General features: G+C 34.7%; 1 protein-coding gene and 1 long non-coding RNA gene across 2 annotated transcripts; one reads left to right on the top strand and one right to left on the bottom strand.

Annotated features, from left to right (window-relative positions):
* Positions 1–290: 290 nt before the first annotated feature.
* On the bottom strand, positions 291–17267 carry LOC123867540. Its single transcript, XR_006796437.1, has 3 exons — positions 17072–17267; positions 4130–4133; positions 291–300 (listed from the first exon to the last, which is right to left on the bottom strand). It is a non-coding gene; the product is annotated as an uncharacterized LOC123867540 (long non-coding RNA).
* Positions 7365–12987, top strand: LOC123867538 (venom allergen 3-like). The gene is made up of 5 exons (XM_045909615.1): positions 7365–7658; positions 8493–8614; positions 10249–10509; positions 11707–11902; positions 12389–12987. The coding sequence occupies exons 1-5, from the start codon at positions 7583–7585 to the stop codon at positions 12667–12669; spliced, it is 936 nt and encodes a 311-aa protein (XP_045765571.1). The 5' UTR covers positions 7365–7582; the 3' UTR covers positions 12670–12987.
* Positions 17268–20660: the final 3393 nt, after the last annotated feature.

Raw genomic sequence — 20660 nt, 5'->3', positions numbered from 1 at the left:
TTGATTACCTACAATTAGCATGCTCTCACGCTCGATTTGAAGCGACCGTGTAGAGCTCTCTTAAGTCTAACTTCGTGCTTTTTCTATTGTTAAATTATCATAATTATATTTGCATTAAAAGTAAAAGTAGTTGGTTTAGATATTATGCCTTTCTTTTTTGGGTAGGTATATTATAATGTCACATGATGAAAGTGTTCTATTGGTATTTATCTTCATCATCATTGTAAAAGTTAATACTTAGTAATGAGTGATAACGGGACGAAAGTAGTTCTTAGAAATAATGAGCGAGCGTAGATTTATCTGGTACAAGTAAATGATTGACTTTCAAACTCCATTAGAGGGCAATTTATAAAAGCATTAGTAGTTCCGAATCGTTTCTCTCTTCATTAGGTAGTAGATAAACTATAAGCTTTTTAAATGAAAATATTATAAGCAAGAATTATTATTGATTTGGCAACTGTATACTAAATCGACAAAACATTGTATACTAATAATCTATAGAAAACTTTCTTTGATTACCTAGAAGAAGGAAAATATTTTCAAAAATAAAAACTTCATAATAATTTTGAAAACCTATTTTTGACGAGATCCCATTTTAAGGTAAAAAAATCAACCTTTATTTCTCATGATTGCAAATTCGAAATTCAGTAATTTTCGGCACTCCTGCAATGGGATAAAAGCGTGAACTTTTTAAATTTAAAATTTACGCTAATGGCCTTTCTCAATATAACACCCTACGTAATTCTTAATATCGATTTGTCTTACCTCAATAAAGTTTTAAAAAGAAATTCCAAACACCTGTATATATATATATAAGTATAATATATAAAACAAAATATAACGTAAGTACATAATATTATTATTAGTTTCACAAAAATATTAAAAGAGAATAAAATACTTAATATACCTAAACTGAAACGTGAGACTTCATAATGAATCGATAAATTCGATCCAGTATCAAATTACAAAATCGTAAAATTATTTTATTAGAGCATGCATCTTACAAAGGTAGGCGCACATAATAAACATGTTACAATCACAACCGTTTACCGGTCCAAAGTGCTCATATGACTGCAAAAAATCAGGCCAAATTGCTATTTTGATTAAAGACGTTGATCAGAAGTAGTTTGTACCAAAAAATATTGGTGAATAGTGCATTCGACTGATAACAGACTGATAAATAGCGGTTAACATTAGGGGTAAAAAATTGTTTTGACCAAGAGTGTTAGTCAAAAATCACTCTCTCTCTTCCTTTCTGTTGACTATTGTATCTTAATTCTTAAGTAATATAAATTAGTCAATTGAAATGGTTTAGCTAGAAACTCAGCATTTAGGTAATCTTGTAAACTTGTTACTATTTATGGTAATATTATGAATATAATGAAATATCATTATTCTATGTGGTCACCGTTAGGTACCTGAATGCAAAGACATCGCATGCAACTTTGTCATTAAAACATTTCTTAATTAAATAACTAATTCAAATAAAATGTGTTTTTGCGCATTGTAAAAACTTATGCAATGGCAGATCTAAGATTTCCTTCAGTGTCGTAAAAGCGTATATTCAACTCTACAAAGCATTTCTGTACAGGCTAGGTATCTTACGTAAACAACGATTACTAATAAACGATTACTTTACGTTCATTGTAGATATCATTAGTGCATTTATTATATTACTAGCTGATGCCCGCGACTTCGTTCGCGTGGATGTAGGTTTTTAAAATTCCCGTGGGAACTCTTTGATTTTCCGGGTAGCCTATGTGCTAATCCAGGGTATAATCTATATCCATTCTAAATTTCAGCCCAATCCGTCCAATAGTTTTTGCGTGAAGGAGTAACAAACATACACACACACACACATACAAACTATCTCCTTTATAATATTAGTGTGACTAACATTGTTATATTTTCCTGGTGAAAATGTATACTTAGCTTTATTCTCCATTCGGCGAATGAAACCTGAATCAAGTTGATGTTAAATAAATCTTTTTCCTCATGATGGACGAAAATATTAGCTGAGGTAAACAACCTGCAAAAACATGTTTATATAACTAATATATTTTCACTGAATATTGTTTTGGCGTTATTTCTGAAGAACTGGACTTTTAATTTAAAAGTTAAGAAAAATTAAACTACCTTTTAAAATTTCACTTAATCTTTTTTTTGTTTGACGTAGGTTTATTTTTCAGTGGACCGAGCGATAACTAAAATCTAAATTACATCAATAACTCTAAAATGGAAACTTAATGATTCCTTAATGATGCCTTGGTAAATCACGATAATGTAAAAAACTACAAAATCGGTTCCTATAACTTCCTTTTTTGAAGTCGGTTAAAAAAGGTATCGCATTTTTTGGTAAGGGTATCAGCTATATCTATTCATGTAAACCACAGCTGTTGTTGTCACTTGTCACGTCAAAAGGTCTCCGACTTTAAACTTGCGGAATGACTGAATATCGATCTACACAATATATAACAATGTCCACTTATCTTTACAAATATTACAAATTTTTGGTACAAATAAATAAAAACATACAATAAGTAAAATTTTAGTAATGTAAATATGACACTACCATGTGGCCTGATATAATATTATATGATTTTAATATTGTGGTTGCAATTAAGTATAACCGTCACAAAATCCACCCATTCAGCCAAAATACCCTAACATTTCAAAAACGCTCATATAATTTCTCAAACTAACAAAATCAGACCTGATTCAATCAATCAATCAGATTTTAATGTAGAGACCAGTTTCACATCTCTAGAAACATTAAATCATGTTCAGTAGGTATAAACAAGAAAAAAATCACGTTCACAGGTGTTTTTCTGCAAATAGCTCATACTATAATCCATACGTTTATATAATAAATAAATACGTCTGTCAATCTGCTACCTTTTCATGCCCATCCGTATAACCGAATTTGATGGAATTATGTAGGTAGAGAGATACCTAGCAGCTTGTATCTCGACTTTTTTGACGACCTAACTGGCGTAGTGGTGAGCGCTGTGGTCTTATAAGTGGGAGGTCCCGGATTCGATTCCCGGCAGAAGCAATTTGGGAATTTATATTTTCTAAATGGTATCTGGTCTAGTCTGGTAGGAGGCTACGGCCGTGGCTAGTTACCACCCTACCGACAAAGCCGTGCCACCAAGCGATTTAGCGTTCTGGTGCGATACCGCGTAGAAACCGAGCAGGGGTGTGGGCCAAGCACAAACCACTATATTATAGTGGTCTGTGGGGCTTTGAAACTGCCATACTTGCTCGCCCGCTACCATCTTAGACTGCATCTTCACTTACCACCAGGTGAGATCGCAGTCAAGAACTAATTTGTATAGGAATAAATAAATAAAACGAACATAGGCTATTTTTGTCCCGGAAAATCAAACAGTTCCCACGGGATTTTTAAATAACCTTAATTCTCATTCACACGAATATAAGCTACATTTTATTCCGGAAAATCAAAGAGTTCCCACGGGATTTTTGAGAATCTTTAATCCATGCGAACAAAGTCGGGGGCATTAACATACTAATTCAATTCTTTATGGAGTGCCGATGTTAATAGCATGTCGTCTATCACGACTTTATCGTGACTCCGATTAATAAATCCATTCGTTAACCTCGATAATATTGAGTTTCTTGAGACAGAGCGGCGACTCTGGTTCATTAAAGCTTATTTGACTTCGAGGAAATTAATATCAAAGTGTTTTTAGGTGATCACTTTGTTGTCTGTCTGTCTGTCAAGAAACCTAAAGAGTACTTCCCGTTGACCTAAAATCATGAAATTTGGTAGGTAGGTAGGTCTTATACTGCACAAGTACAGGAATAAATCTGAAACCGCGAATTTGTGGTTACATCATTTAAAAAAAATATTTAAATGTGTTTCAATTTTCAAAATAAGGTAACTATACCAAGTGGGGTATCATATGAAAGGGCTTTACCTGTACATCCTAAAACAGATTTTTATTTATTTTTATGTATAATAGTTTTTGATTTATCGTGCAAAATGTCTAAAAAAATACCCGAGTACGGAACCCTCAGTACGCGAGTCTGACGCGCATTTGGCTGGTTTTTATTTTTTCTGTCTCTTTGTGCGCGATCACTCCGAAACTATTGAACGGAATTGAACGCAACTCTGCACACTTTTCTTTGGCTAATACTTCGCGTCTGATTTGATTCCATTTAATTTAATTTACAAGATTTACTTGTTAAAAATAGACATTATAGACATAATGCTAAATTCTATAAAATGTTTTATTTATTTATTAGCAATACACAAGTTCGATATCGGTAAAAAAATTAGGTAACTTTAACTTCTCAGCGCAATTCAATCGTTATTATCATTCAAAACATTACAGAAAAAGTTTACAAGTAGGTAGGTACCTACCTACCTAAAATGTTGTAAATAATATTATACGTAAGCCCACCCGTGAGAAGCCGGGGCGGGTCAACTTACAACTACTTAGTACAAAATAAAATGATTACAGTTAACTCAAAAAATGCATAAATTATTATTACAAACAGTAGATTTATTGCCGGATCATTCACAGAAAATATCATAAACCTTTGATATCTTTATTAAATTCATTTGTTATCATTAAACATCTTATGGCATTAACATTGATCATTTCCTGATGGGAGTCATGCACTTAATCCACCTTTATGACATTTAAAATTATTGCCATTGAAAATAATCATTTATAAATGTTACAAACGAGAACCCATAATGGAGGAATGGTTTGTCTGAACGAGAACGACATACTCTTTATTTGTAGAGAAGAGAGAGATGCAAATATAAAAGACGACACTTTGTCTACCAGAGATGTTGTTATTTCTTTATGGAGTCGAAATGGTTTCTTACGTTCCTCTATTTCAATTATAAATGCAATGCAACCTCAAAAACTTTATCAAAAAGGTTAGAGTTAGAGAGTAGAGTTTGAATACGTAGGTAAATGTAAAGAAGACCACTATTAATAGTCATTAAGATCATTAAAAAAATCTGTTGATAGTAATTGATTTATAAACTTTTCATATTACTTTAATTTATACAATTTGTTTTTTTTTTTAATTTTTTGTTAAATATTCATTAAGTAATTAATTATTAATTCAATAGTTAAGAAATTTGCTCATTTATAGTTGTAACTTTGTTGTAGGAACACAAGAATTGAGAATTATTATTACGAGTTACAGGTTTGTTTTTAATAATATAATAAGGCCATTTATTTAAAGGTCAGCGGAACAAGATTCAAGTTTTGAAGTCCAGAAAAAACGGCTATCGAATTCGATGAATTTCATGATCCTTCCTAAATATTACGATAAAATGCCTATTTTAAAATGAAACTAAGTAAAAATATTTAAAAATGCTAGATAAATTCAAATTTTAAAATGTGTCAAAGTATGTAAAACAGACATTTAGTAGGTGTTGCTATCACACGATCTGAAGTTTGTAAGTATCTTCTGTTCATTCTTTTCAATTGTAATAATATAGGGAATGCATCCCAACTTTGCTCGAGTGAAAGTTTTGAAAATAGGTGAGGAGATAGAAACAATTCACGAAAATCCTGAAATACGTATATTTTCTTCATTTTAACCAAAAGTAAGTAGGCGCAAATATACGTTTAATGGATACAACTTGAAAATTGATGCAATGAAAGCGCGCTACGAAAATGCCTCAGATAAAAATATTGGTGCTAATTAATAAGGCTCTACTTAAAGGAATCTGCCCAAATATTAAGGTACCATAAAACTATGAGTCTGTTAACTAACCAAAAAGATAAAAAATATTTTTAGCGAAATCCATTACCTATCTTATAAAGTAAAAGATATTAAAATGCAAATTAATACAATACGAATAAAAATTTACCCCAGGTGGTAAACCGGATCAGATGGCAACAGACAAGATGTCTCCTAATACAAGTTACTTTACGCTTTTAATAATAATATTTAAATCTTTTTAAAGATTTGATTCAGCAACTTAAGTTTTATCATCTTTATAACGAGTTAAAACGTTTCTGTATATTAATCAGTTAGTCATTATATTTTTTCGCGATAACTTTTCCTTGAGTGGTTTTTAGGTAGGTACTCTTAAACCCGTAATCGTTTTTTTCTATTATCAATATTACATTAAAGGAAAAGTTAGGTCTGAAATATAGTTTAACAGCGTTGTCACCTAGTAATCATGCTATCTGAGATCGAACTGGGCTAACCTGGAAAGGGTATTGCAGTTAATATAAACGACGTGGCATCGACCTCATCAGTTTGAAAATATTTTACAACCTAAAAGTAGAACTGAAAAAGTTCACCGGAAGCTCCAACTTTAGAACATCGGCTGAAAATCACTACACATATGATTTTCTTTAATAAACATACATAGTTAATAGTTACTGGTTTTTTTTTTATCTTTCCTTACCTATTTAAGAATTGAGGGAATGATGACTGAGTGATGACTGAGTGGGGGATTTTATTAGTCTCACGTTATAAGACAATATCTTTTCATATTCATGCCTACTGTTATTTGTTCATATTATCTTGCAAGATGTATACTCTGCTGATGCCTCAAAATGCGTTTTTTTTTAAAGAAAAGAGTCCTCATGGAAATTAACAACTGACATGCTCGATGGTGTTTAATGACCTGTGGACCACTCGTCATCTTTTCGTTTTTTCACTGCCTATGTTTTATTAACCCTTCAGGTCCAAATGTTGAATTCCTAAAATGTTGAATTCTTATGATGTTGAGTCCATTAACTTTGCATACTTTTCCCACTCTTTTTCATTTGTCAGCATTCTGATTGATGCGATTAAAATAAATTTAGAGTTTAATAGCTTTTAGCAGAGTATACAAATTCTCGCAAAAAAAAAATTAATAGTATGGCTATGGGACGATCTTCCTTTATATTTTGCAAGGCTAATAAAATTAAGTAGATACTCTTTGACTCATAAATGGCAGTGTTATTCTTTCCTTGTTTTTAGCCGCCTATAATTTTACTTAAAGACCACTTCCGTTCCGACCAATATCTGTCAACATATTTCCACCTTTGGCTCGGACGTATCACAAGAAACTGGATTTCATTGACATCCACCGGCTGCCGAATAATGAGTTTTAAGTTATTACTGCAGATAAAAAGTGGTCAGATGACGTCCCTTTAACCTTAATTTAAACGTTACTGGAGACACTGCGCAAGCTTTACTTGAAGATATTGTACATGTTTTAGGACATACTTTCGGGGCAGGAATTGGTCGATATGAAATTAATGCTACATTCATTTTTCAGGGTGGATTATTTTTCTTGGTATAGGGACATCAGGGTTCGAGGCAGTACTGCATCGGCTACGATCGGGAGCAGCGGGTGTCGGCGTCGCAGCGTCTCCATGGGAACGCGCAGAACGATATTTAAGCGCGCGCGTGGACATTAAACTCACAGATTGCTAAAGTCCGGAGAGCGCGCGGCACTTTGTGTAGCGGACCACCGGCGAATTATAACATTTGACGTTTCGTAAATATAAGTGAAAACTTTTGTTGCGAATCGCAAAAGTAAATCGTGTTTTACATTTCAGTTTAAAGTGTAGTGAAAATATAAATCAAGATGATTGCCCTAGTGTTTGTTTTGGGAGGTCTCCTTGCAGCAACAGAGGGTTGTGGAGCTGGCAAACAGATGCTGAGTAAGTAATTAACTTAAGCCCTCTTTTTATATTGACTACGTGTTCTTAAATTTTGTTGTCTAGCTTTATCATCAATTTATTAAATAAACCTGTCCATTAGCTAGCGTACTTTAACTGTAGTTTACCTATTTACTCATTAAAATGGGCAATCATTAGGTGATATGAATTTTAGTTGAATAATTTTATTTTCTTTTTACATGCAAATAATTAATTTTGACTTTAATTTATTGCCTTATTTAGTCGTAATTTACAGAAATTTAAAACACATATTTTGTTTAATACGTAAATAGATCGTAGTTCCAATTAATTAATTGAAAAGTATTACATGTGTGTGTTTTGAGCATTTCAAAAGAAATCCAAGAGATGCTTTCGATTATTGCAAAGTAGTAACGAGCAATAGTGTTAGCTGTCAAAAAGCCCATAAGTGAATTCGCCGCCACCCAGTCTAGAATTTGCATTATTTCTATTTAAAACATCTTTTTAGCATACTCGTATCGAAAGAGGTCGTAAACTTTTATTAACTGAGACACCTATTAAACACGCACTAGTCCTATAAATCTTGTCTGCACGATTATGGAATCACCATACATAATTAATAATCGTAATTTTGCCTTGATAGTTGATTTTGGACGATGAAGATCAAGATCACTAAGATATTATATTTTATTAAATTACGACTATGATATTGACTCACGTTTCAGTAATAAATTATGTTATCAGACTGATAACATAATTGAATTTATTGTTATTATTACTTAACGTAGAACTATTGAAAAAATTATTTTAGATATTACCGAAGTGTTTTATTTCTTACGTTATTTTTGATTGTTCAAGGAACCGGAGGCTTGACGGCATATGAGAAGCAAGCAATCGTAGATGCTCACAATCGTCTACGACAATCTGTTGCTTTGGGGCAAGTGTCCAGTCAACCTCCGGCAGCTAATATGATGGAAATGGTATGTAAAAAGCAAAATATATGACACTACTTAGTACATTTTATTACCTGATTGAATATTCAATTGGTGATAATATATGACAATGCTTTTATGGCACCAAATTTGTATAACTAATATTATGCGAATGTGTAAAAATAGAAATAATATAGACACAATATATTGTAAGGAAAACGAGTGATATTGCCAGTCGCTCTTTTATTCATTTCAACATTTGAGTTTTCTTTGATGATACTTAATTAATAACTCAAGATTTTTTTCTTCTGTTCAATTCTTCAGTTTTTAGTAGAAAAGCTTTCTCGTCATTACTGCTGCTTCTAGAAAACTTCTTTCAAGTGAACAATCCGATGTCAATACATTTTCATTATTATTGTAGCTGAATTTGTACTTGGTACTTACAATTTTATTTATTTAATGAGACCAAATGTTACATAATCGTGTAAGTTTGGTAAAGATTTGATAAACAGTTTCGGAAATAGAGGACGGAACTCCTCAACGGGTAACAGCAAATTGATCGCAATCAGTATAATAGCTTAGTAACATAATATAACATACAATTCATTTACATTTCTTCCCTACTGATAAAAGGTTCGATTTGGGTAAAAAAATTGATACGCGCCTAAATTTCTCGGTGCAACTCGGAAATTACAAATTCGGAACATTTCACAAAGAATGTTTCTAATAGTTATACATAACACATTCATACCAATATTAAATATCGGTATGAATGAATTATGAATGTAAAAATATTTTTTTATCTATGACTCCCTATACGGGGATATTAGTAGTTTTATAATAATAGTAAGAAGTAAGATAAATTATTATAAAAAATCAAAATGATTTTTATCGCAAAATCACAAGAGATTCTCAATTCGTCGGAATCTTTTTTTTTTGCAATTTTATGTTGTACCTTTGTTATGCATAATTTAATATCACATGCTTCGATGATTACCAGTAATGCAATGCCATTCAAATAATATGTTAATGTGTCCATGTCCACTAATAAAGAGAGTGGCTTTGCATAAAGGTTCCATTTCCAACCGATTAAAACGGAACTTTAAACACATTGACTTATTGAATAAAACGATTAAGCTTCGGAGGAATAACGTAGCAGGTTTCTGCAACAGTACATATTATACACTTCATACCAAAATATCATTTTCTTCTCAAGTCTTTAACTTTTTGATGTTTTCGAAAACTGTAAAATACAGGAAAGTGATCAATAAATCGAAAGCGAAGGTATTGCGACTTCAAATGACATTGACCTCACGAAGGTTCAGCGTCCTGAACACATGCAGTCTATCAAATTGTTGTTTACCTTTCGATTTTACTTCACGGCTTTTGTTCTTTTTAACCCCCGACCCAAAAAGAGGGGTGTTATAAGTTTGACGTGTCTATCTGTGTATCTGTCTGTGGCATCGTAGCTCTTAAACTAATGAACCGATTTTAATTTAGTTTTTTTTTTTGTTTGAAAGGTGGCTTTTGATCGAGAGTGTTCTTTTTAACTATAATCCAAGAAAATCGGTTCAGCCGTTTGAAAGTTATCAGCTCTTTTCTAGTTATTGTAACCTTCACTTGTCGGGGGTGTTATTTTTTAATTCACACTTGTAATAATGTCATGTTTTTGTTTTCTTTAGGTGTGGGACGATGAGTTAGCAGCAACCGCGCAACGTTGGGCTGACCAATGCACTCCTGCACACGATCGAGCTTCGCAACGTGATGTTGGACGTTTCCCCGTGGGGCAGAACTTAGCAGCCACGTGGACTACTCGCCCACCATCCGAAGCAGCGGACTCCCAACCCGACTTCATGAAACAGATCAACGCATGGTTCGATGAAGTCCGTATTTTTGGATTCAAACCTATCAGCGGTGGACATGGAACGGGACATTATTCTCAGGTAAGATATTTTAATCAATAAACTTACCTAATAATAATTCTTTGACTTCTGACTTCAACTTCAACTTTAACATCTATATATACCTACTACTAAATATTATATACTACTAATCAATAAAATTGAAGTGTCTGCCTGTAATTTCGAAATATATACCTCATATTAAGCTCATATGGTTGCTTGAACTGTACCATGACTGAATCACACGGTTTAAAAAAAATTGTCTGTCTGTTTGAACGGGCTAATCTTCGGAACGGCTGAACCTATTTTGACAAGACTTTCACAGACAGGTAGAGGATTAGCCAAAGGCTACTTTTTTAACCGACTTTAAAAAATGGAGGAGTCTATTTTTGTACAACACCGATATCTCCATCATTTCTGAACCGATTTGCGTAATTATTTTAATAGATAGAAGAACTTTGTAACATTGTTCCATAAAAATTTTGGATTCCAACTCCTCAATTCTGATGCTGCAGGAGACTTGACCACCAAAGCTAATGTGATTTAGAAACTGTCGGTTATAAATTGATATTAAAGGTATCTATACCAAGAAAAGCCTTTCTCGTTGACCTGGAGGACCCAACTCCTCAACCTTGATGCTGTAAGGAATTGCATTCCTAAATGCTGCTGATCCCACGGGATTTTTAAAGGGTCATCCATTTAAATGTTTTTACGTAGTACAGACACGTGTTGCATCCCGGGACAGGCTATTAGGATAGGCTATTTTTGCCCTGGGAAATCAAAAATTCCCACGGTATTTTTAAAACCGCAGCTTCACCCGCGTGGATTTACCACGCGGGTGAAGCTGTGGGCATCAGCTAGTTCAAAATATGAATCAATTATTATCTAAGTCATAAGATTAAAGTCCAGTATACTGTAAACTGATAAAAGTATAGATCACCAGCTGATGCCCACGACTTCATCCACGTGGATTTAGGCTTTTGAAAATCCCATGGGAACTCTTTGCTTTTCCAGGATGAAAAGTAGCCTGTGTCATACTCCACGTCTTAAATCTTCACCTTTTTCCATGCGTAAAATCACGTCAGTCTGTTGCTCCATTGCGACGTGATTGAAGGACAAACTAACAAACCAAGCAATCAGCAAACTAACAAACCAACAAACAAACACACTTTCCCATTTATGATTTGGGTCGGGATTTTAAAATCTGGCGTTGAATCTAATGTTAAAAATCTGTTTCAGTTGGTTTGGGGTGAGACATCGCAAGTTGGTTGCGGTTACACCTTCTACTATGACCCTGCTCGTGGCTACACCAAGTTGTATGTCTGCAACTACGGACCTGGTGGCAACGTTATTGGATCCAACCCATATGAGAAGGGACGCCCGTCTTGCGGTGCCTATGGACTCGCTGATTCCAGGAAATATTCTGGTCTTTGTTGTAAGTATCCATAATAGCTCTGTAACGTATAGTGATAGAAATAATTGATAGACCCTAACTTAAAGTTCTTATGATTGCGTACCCGAAGGATGCTAACGAGACCCTATTACTAAGCCTCTGCTGTTCATTCGTCTGTCCATTGGTTTGTCCGTCCGTCTGTGCGTCTATCCGTCTGTTCGTCTGTTTGTCTGTGGGCTGTAGTATCCTCAAGTAATGAACCGTAAAGATAGAGAGATGAAATTTTCATTATGTATTTTTATTGCCGCTATAACAACAAACTAAACTGGTTTTTTATTACTTAGGTACTATAACTTTTTACTAATTTACATTCTGAAGATTCGGCGTTATCGTTGTTAAATCATCCAAAACTGACAATTATTGACTGTAACTGGAAGATAATAATGTAACGAATTGAGCATATTATTTTATTTATTTATTTACTTATTTTGGAATAGTTTTACTAAATGTTGTTTTTTCTTATTATAGCCACCAGTTACACCGCGACTTCAAGCTATCAAACCGTGGATAACAACAACGGTTACATCTCGAACGTTATTCCCGACAGCACAGTAGAATCTCCTGGCTTCAAATTCCACTTCTACAAGCAATTCGACAACCAGTACCAGTATCAGTACCAACAGCCAGAGACCTTCTACCAAGCGGAAACGTCGACCTTCAGGCCGCTCATCAGCATATTAAAAACCGCAACAAACCTGTTCACCAAACCGAAGTCGCAAGGCTTTCGAATTGGTAACGTCTTTTTATAAGTGTACTAACTTTAGTATGAAATTTTGTAGCAGTATTTATTTCACTATTGTGGCAGAGTGACTCGACTGATCATTCGAGCCTGTTATACGCAGTGCTTGGAACTTTGTAGAATATATTCCTTGGTTTTACAAGGAGCTTAAGGACGAGCTTATCATAATCAGTTAATTGTGCGTGAAATTCGAACCGTTTGAGGGCCTTAAAGTTTGTGCTTAAAAACAATATTGTGCTGTTGAGGATGTGACCTTCTAGTATTAGAATAGCGTGAAGTATGTTGTTATTTAGATAATTTATTTTTTAAATAAATATTTACAAATTAATTTATTTTTCATTCTTTGTTAATTTTGTATTAGCATAATATAATATTTTAACTAAGAAGCATTTGTATTCATTGTTTACAACGTAATAACAACTGAATGGATCTATTCAATGAAATAAATTTTTATTATTATTAATAAACACAGCTTGATACATTAATATTATACATAAGTACCTAATGATTTTATTCGATAAGAATAGATATTAAAATAAATAATCAATTCTATCAAAGATATACTCAATGCATTAAAGAAAGAAAATATGAAATTGTTTTTACTAGTAACAAAGTAAAAGGATCAATCTTACAATATCTAAAACTACTCTCGGTACAATATCTCGGCTACTTCTGCTAGAGCTGCCCCGACCAATGCCACCCCCTGCCTAATGGCATATTCAGATAAATCGTTATTATTGACAACAAGCCGTTGTAGCCGAGTGGTTTGACTCCAATGAATTCATGTACGCACAGCCACATATATACAGTTTATGAGATTTTACATGTTTTATTTACACTGATGGCTATTGATGGGGTATTTACAATAAATGAATAATTCGCGAGCTTTATAGAATACAAATGCGTTGTATGTGGTGCTGATGGAATTGTTGGGAAGGGAATGAAGCTCTCGATTAGAGGTGAGAACAGCAGGACTTTTTAACCCCCGACCCAAAAAGAGGTGTGTTATAAGTTTCACGTGTGTATCTGTGTATCTGTCTGTGGCATCGTAGCTCTTAAACTAATGAACCGATTTTAATGTAGTTTTTTTTTGTTTGAAAAGTGGCTTGATCGAGAGTGTTCTTAACTATAATCCAAGAACATCGGTTCAGCCGTTTGAAAGTTATCAGCTCTTTTCTAGTTACTGTAACTTTCACTTGTCGGGGTGTTGTAAATTTTTAATTTACACTTGTTGAATGTGTTCTAAACTTGAATTCATATCTGAAGTAGCAGTTGCATCGAAGTTTGTACACCAGATATAGCTGTGTGGGTCTAACTCCAATGAAGGTAATGTACACACAGCTACACTGTCACGCCTGCGATCTTGTACGAAACAACATACGTACGTACATAGGTACGTTGTTAACGTACCTACATATTATCATCATAGTATGCCCTCTTCGTAATGAAACTTGGCGGTCATTACGCAAAAACCTCTACTCAAAGAATCTTCTTATGAAAGCTCTGTCAATCTACAGTCGCGAGGCAAAGCAAGTCTATAATTACATTCTACAATCATGCAAGGACATAGGGCTTATAGGTATTTCATCCAGTGGGGAGTCACCAACCAGAGATATTTATAAATTGTTCATTTCATCTAAGGTGCCATATATCCACGGGCGAGGGAATGGCAACTAGTCCGACCTGCTATCATCGGACAATCGCTCATCGTTCCACCGCGATAGTACCACCTATCGCCCTGTGGATATCCAATATCCATACTAATAATATAAATGCGAAAGTGTGTGTCTGTCTGTCTGTCTGCTACCATTTCACGGCCCAACAGTGTAACCGATTCTGACGAAATTTGGTACAAGGTTAGCTTATATCCCGGGGACGGACATAGGCTACTTTTAATCCTGGTAAATCAAAGAGTTCCCGCGGGATTTCTAAAGACCCATCCACTTAACCGATTTGTATGAAATTTGGTACCGAAGTAGCTTGCGTCCCTGTAATCGAAATAGGCAACTTTTTATCCCTGAAAATCAAACAGTTCCCACGGGATCTATAAAAATCTAAATCCACGCGGACGAAGTCGTGGGCATCCTCCAGTTGGCCTATAAAAGTTGTATCGAATTTGGTGGCACCGCGAGACTATCGCCGCGATTCTCTCATTCGTGGAGATGGGGCCTTAAAGAAAATATGTATAGGTACCTATAACTAGTTACATGACGTGTTGAGGTCGCTGAAAAGCTAACAGTATGTTTATTGAACCATTGTTCATAAAACTTTACTCTTTGAATAACAATAGCACGACCAGCGTCGAACAATGGCGCCTGCACTGTAGTTAATATTTTACATAATTCATACGCCTTTTCCGCAATTAGCTCTTCGCATACATTGAATTAAACACCATAAAGGCAAATCATAAAACTGTGATAGACCTTACTGTTTATTTCTTATGGCATCAAAAACCGGTCAAGTGCGAGTCAGACTCGCGTACTGAGGGTTCCGCACTCGGGTATTTTTTTTAAAGTTTTGCACGATAAATCAAAAATATTATGCATAAAAATAAATAAAAATCTGGTTTAGAATGTACAGGTACAGCCCTTTCATATGATACCCCATTTGATATAGTTATCTTACTTTGAAAATTGAAACACATTTTAATTTTTTTTTTAACGATGTAACCACAAATTCACAGTTTTCAGAATTATTTCTGTATTTGTGCTATAAGAGTTACCTACCTGCCAAATTTCAAGATGATAGGACAACGGGAAGTACCCTATAGGTTTCTTGACACACACGGCGAACGGACGGATGGACGGACGGACAGACAGACAGACACACAACCAAGTGATCCTATAAGGGTTCCGTTTTTCCTTTTGAGATACGGAACCCTAGGAGCTGAGTAAAATGCCAATTAACTAACCAGTCAAGTTGTGGTCGTGTCGGGAAATATCACCACCTCTATTAATATGGCACCTCTATGTTTCCATTTATGTAGGTAGTAGTTAAAGGCAAATATTTTCTCTTAAACAACGATATTCCACTGTTTACGTATTTAAATGTATTTTAAGTAAATATGTAGGACTGTAGGTATAGCCATTATTGTATTTAGATTTTGAATGCATGTCACATCGCCAACGTGCAAATTAATATGCAAGATACAATTTTTTTGCATATAAGGAATCCTGAAGGATAATATAAAGAAAATAATCCATAGGTAGGTACCAATATTATTAATGCGAAAGTCTGTCTGTCTGTTTGTCTCCTCGCCTGTTCTCTGTCTATCTATCTGTTTGGTATCTTTTCTTTGGAAGGGTATAGAAATAGCTCGTATTCCGGCGAAGGGCTTTTGGTCCCGGAAAATCAAAAACCAACCTACGAGATTTTGAAAGACCTATAATTCGCTTAAACGAATTTGATGTTTGGAGATATATACTCGCATCCTGGAGACAAACATAGGCTACATTTTATTCTGCAAAAGCTAAAAGTTCCCACTGGATTTTTAATAGTCTAAGAGGGGGCACGAATAGTGCTTCCACCAAGACGAGCCAAACGGCGGACGGGGCACTTGGTAACTACTACATAATATGATGATGCCTGCAACTTCCTCTACGTTGTACTCATTAGGTTTTAAAAATCCAGTGGGATCTCCTTTTTTCTTTTTGATTTTTCGGGATAAAATGCATTCAGGGATAAAATTTCGGGATGAAATGTTTATGTATTCAAGGTATAAGCTATATTTTCCATTCCATATTTCAGCCAAATCGGTTCAGTCATTGTAGCGTGAAGGAATAACAAACGTCCAAACATCCAAACTTTCACATTTATAATATGTAGGTCTAGGTATATAAGTAAGTATTCAGAATAGGAAATTAAACTGGTAAGGTCCCAAAACACTTGAGCTGCGCTACGCCTCGCGGCGCGACAAATATAGTTAATATTAAAAGAGTATTTACATTCATTTTATTTATAATATTAGTTTGTATGGACCAAGGCGCAGCGCAAATGCGTTTGCTATCCAAATATCTCGAATTTAACGCTCCTTCAGGCTAGTATTTCCAAACGTATTTTAAATTCTGTTATTTATACCATCATAATGATCTTTGTCAGCGACAATAGCAATTAATGTGTTTGTCTTCTTGAGAAACATCACACGACAACAGACGATATGAAATAGAATAATTTAAACATAATATTAAGCTTGCCTTGGCCGCACAACCTTGACCTCAAGTGTGTCCTCAGCTCAGTAGGTACGTAATTACGTAAAAAGTTTAAACAAATATAGTTGCGAGGCGCTAATAAATCATCGGCAAACAACGGGCGTGGCGGAGTTATAGGTACTGAACGCTTCAAATCGCTTCGCGGATAGCGCTCTATCATTTTATTTTGTAGATAACGGGGACATACCACTTTACAACCACCACACCAGGACAGCATCGTTCGTCATCCAAAGTTAATAGTGACGTTGTGAGTGTATTTTGCCGGACAGCTCGTGAAGTTCCAGCGAAAAGAACAAGAAAGCGGGTAGATCGGTTTTGCCCATGACAGCTCGAACTTTATCTGTTGCAGAACTGCAGACCCGTCGTGACCATGACTCATGCAACTGAGTCGCAATATCGGCAGTTAGCTTTGTCGTCTGAGTTTGTTGTGGTCTTCGCAGTCCTGGGCGCGTTTGGAACCCTCGTAGCTTTAGTTTTAAGTTTACGCTATTAATTATTATTATCACCACACATTGTATTGCAAATTCAGCAATTGACAATCAGAAAGTGTAGGTGTACCCAGTTAGAATAAATGATTATATTTGACTTTTATCTACGTTTAAAACTCATTGGATTTTAAAATTTAAAGGTACATTAAATTAAATACAGACTTAATTTTTGTCGTTATAATATAGGGAAAATAAATAGGTTAAACTAGAGAAACATGAGGTTCTGCGTTTCAAAATGAGCAAATAAATACCGGAATGCATATTATATATGATACAACATGACAATTAATCTCTTTCTGAAAGCATTTGTTACATATTCTAATTCAAATCATTTATTCAAATTGCGTACCATTGAGTGTCAATTGTGAAAGGTGATATCACGTAAACTTAAGGGGGATATCTCCGTCACTCGCTCCATACAAAAGTAGTTCCAATTTCATTTGAATATTAAGCAACCAAAGTCCATGAAATTTTGCAGACATATTCTAGAAACTAATATCTATGGGTTTTCCAGATTTCTGTTAAAATATTCAATTTCAAAGTTACGCGGTCTTAAAAATTCACATACAAATCTTTGAGTCCCTGTAATTTTAAAATTACATATTTTTAGAAAAATTTAAAACATCACAGGCACAGATATTAGTTTCTAGAATATGTCTGCAAAATTTCATGGACTTTGGTTGCTTAATATTCAAATGAATTTAGAACTACGACTGTATGGAGTAAGTGACGGAGAGAGCCCTGTTAAAACAAGCTACTTACGAGGATTCCAAACGCGCTCAGGTTAGTTCATGACATTCGACATTTAGGTAAGTACCTACTCTTGAAAAGATTAGATAAATGTCGAATTTCTGGTCGGCTTTTCTCAGAAGAATCTCCTTTCCGAACTGATAGTAGTCTTAATTTTAGCCACAAGTTAGCCTAGGTGAAATAAATACTTTTTTATTTTCATTTGCCTTGGTAATAATACTTGGTAGTTGGTAGAGCCACAATAACTGTTGAAGGCGATAATCATAGGAAGCTGGCGGACTTATTATGTTTATAGACAAAAGCCGCCACTTTTCTCCGCTATCAGTTCTGTTTGCCGTATGCTTTATTTTTACACTATAGAATCTTAGGCAGCATAAAAAATAAAAGACCTTAAAAGCTTTGTAAACAAAATAGGTATATTCATTAATTAATTTTTCAAATAATATTGAACCTATGCTAGCTATAAGTAGGGTACCTACCTATAAGTATCTTGGATAAACTGATTAAACAGGACTTTACGTCTTGAAGTTCTGTAGCCACGTTTTATAAGTGTCAATTAAAAATTTATAACACCCCCGACAAGTGAAGGTTACAGTAACTAGAAAAGAGCTGATAACTTTCAAACGGCTGAACCGGATTTCTTGGATTATAGCTAAGAACACTCTCGATCAAGCCACCTTTCAAAAAAAAAACTAAATTAAAATCGATTCAATAGTTTAGGAGCTACGATGCCACAGACAGATACACAGATACACACGTCAAACTTATAACACGCCTCTTTTTGGGTCGGGAGTTAAAAATCAAATTATTCCTGAGAACTTAAACTTACTGGCCGCACTCGGCATGATCGGTCTACCCTGGCCTTTAGGTGTGGATAACAATAATATTATGGGCAATAAATATGACCTAACCTAGATATACTCGTAAGACGTAATCGCTGAAGATCGGATCATATTTATTACCTGCTCCTATCATAAGGAAGACCCATTAAGTGTAACCTACAACAGAATCGAGCTTCGATTATACGATAACTGCCAATTTACGACACAAAGCTTTATGTTATTATAGATTAGCTTCATTGCCATCACGGTAAATACCTAGGTAAGTACTCGTAAGTTGGCACCTACTTCATCCCATTTATTCATTTTTATCAGAAGAGAGGTCAAAAAGGCCTTGCCGCGGTCCTCGGCAGGAGTGTCTGGGGCAGCTCCGGATTATAATACACAGTGTAACCAGAATGCAGCAAATACGCGGCATTGACTTCGAGTGACTTATGTATGGAACGTTTGTTGATCTCTAGCGTCAGTCAGATAGTTATTAGCAATATATTGTGAACTTTTAAAAACCACAGGTTTTTTTTAATTTTTTTTCGTAGTTTTTATGGTATCTTATCAGTACTATCACCTGGCTTTGCTTTTGCTAGCATTCTGGTCACACCCTGTATATTCTATTGTTTGATGATTTGATCCCTCTCGCCACAGCCATAGAGAGTGGAGAGTTTCCACCCTCATTTGTGCAAGAGGTAAGTAGTTGCAGCGGCCATACCCTTAGTCTGTTTAGACGGCACCACAACTTACGAGATATGTGGAAACCATTCGATTTTGCTGTAAAATCGGGAATATGCGATGTTAGGCCTCCAAATAACCCCACACCTCTCTCCAGCTTTCATCCAGGTTTAAAAAATCTCATCTGATGGGCAGTAAAGTATACGGAAAACAACATATAATATATAAGCCTTCTGGTTATCTCACTTGGCTAGAAAATCTTCATATTGACATAATTATGTACTCGTAAGTAGGTACCTAATATTATTATAATAGCAAATTACAATAATAATTAGTATTAGTTTGAATTGAAATATACGTATTGACTTAAAACACTTTATAGTATAATAACACGCTTATTAAAAGATCAATTGCCATACAATTAAATAAATCACATTTTATTCATCATGTTTTTAATCCCCGACCCAAAAAGAGGGGTGTTATAAGTTTGACGTGTGTATCTGTGTATCTGTCTGTGGCATCGTAGCTCCTAAACTAATAAACCAATTTTAATTAATTTATTTTTTTGTTTGAAACGTGGCTTGATCGAGTCAGTGTTCTTAGCTATAATCCAAGAAAATCGGTTCAGCCGTTTGAAAGTTATCAGCTCTTTTCTAGTTACTTTAAACTTCACATGTCATAAATTTTTAATTTACACTTATTATGAAAATTTTATACATGTCTTGTGAAACTCGTAGGTCCAGACTGAAAATCCATGGCATTGCCCGGTTCGAATTTAAAAGCAGAATCTGAAGTTTTAAATAATTCTGGCCCCACCTCATAGCTCTAGCAACTATTATAATATTATTTTGTGGCCTTAGATAGAACTCTGACTTTCCACAATGAGATAGGTACATTGGCTTTACGTTAGATGAAATAGGTACATAATATTATTATTTGCCTTTACCCAATTAGCACGTACGTGTTAGTTTTAAGATTCCATACTTAAAGGGCAAAACGGAGTATTGTCTGTCTGTCTGGATAAATGGTGTATGAAATCGGGATTTTTTT

Source organism: Maniola jurtina, chromosome 8, assembly GCF_905333055.1.
Source record: "Maniola jurtina chromosome 8, ilManJurt1.1, whole genome shotgun sequence".
NCBI lineage: Eukaryota > Metazoa > Arthropoda > Insecta > Lepidoptera > Nymphalidae > Maniola > Maniola jurtina.
The sequence above is the reverse complement of the archived record's forward strand: the minus strand, read 5'-3'. Positions and strand labels throughout refer to the sequence as shown.

Bases quoted from the DNA above. Each gene is read 5' to 3' on its own strand.
- LOC123867538 (XM_045909615.1), top strand. From the start codon at position 7,583: ATGATTGCCCTAGTGTTTGTTTTGGGAGGTCTCCTTGCAGCAACAGAG. The intron at 8,615-10,248 runs GTATGTAAAAAG...TGTTTTCTTTAG, and splicing joins CAGCTAATATGATGGAAATG to GTGTGGGACGATGAGTTAGC. The intron at 11,903-12,388 runs GTAAGTATCCAT...TTCTTATTATAG, and splicing joins GAAATATTCTGGTCTTTGTT to CCACCAGTTACACCGCGACT.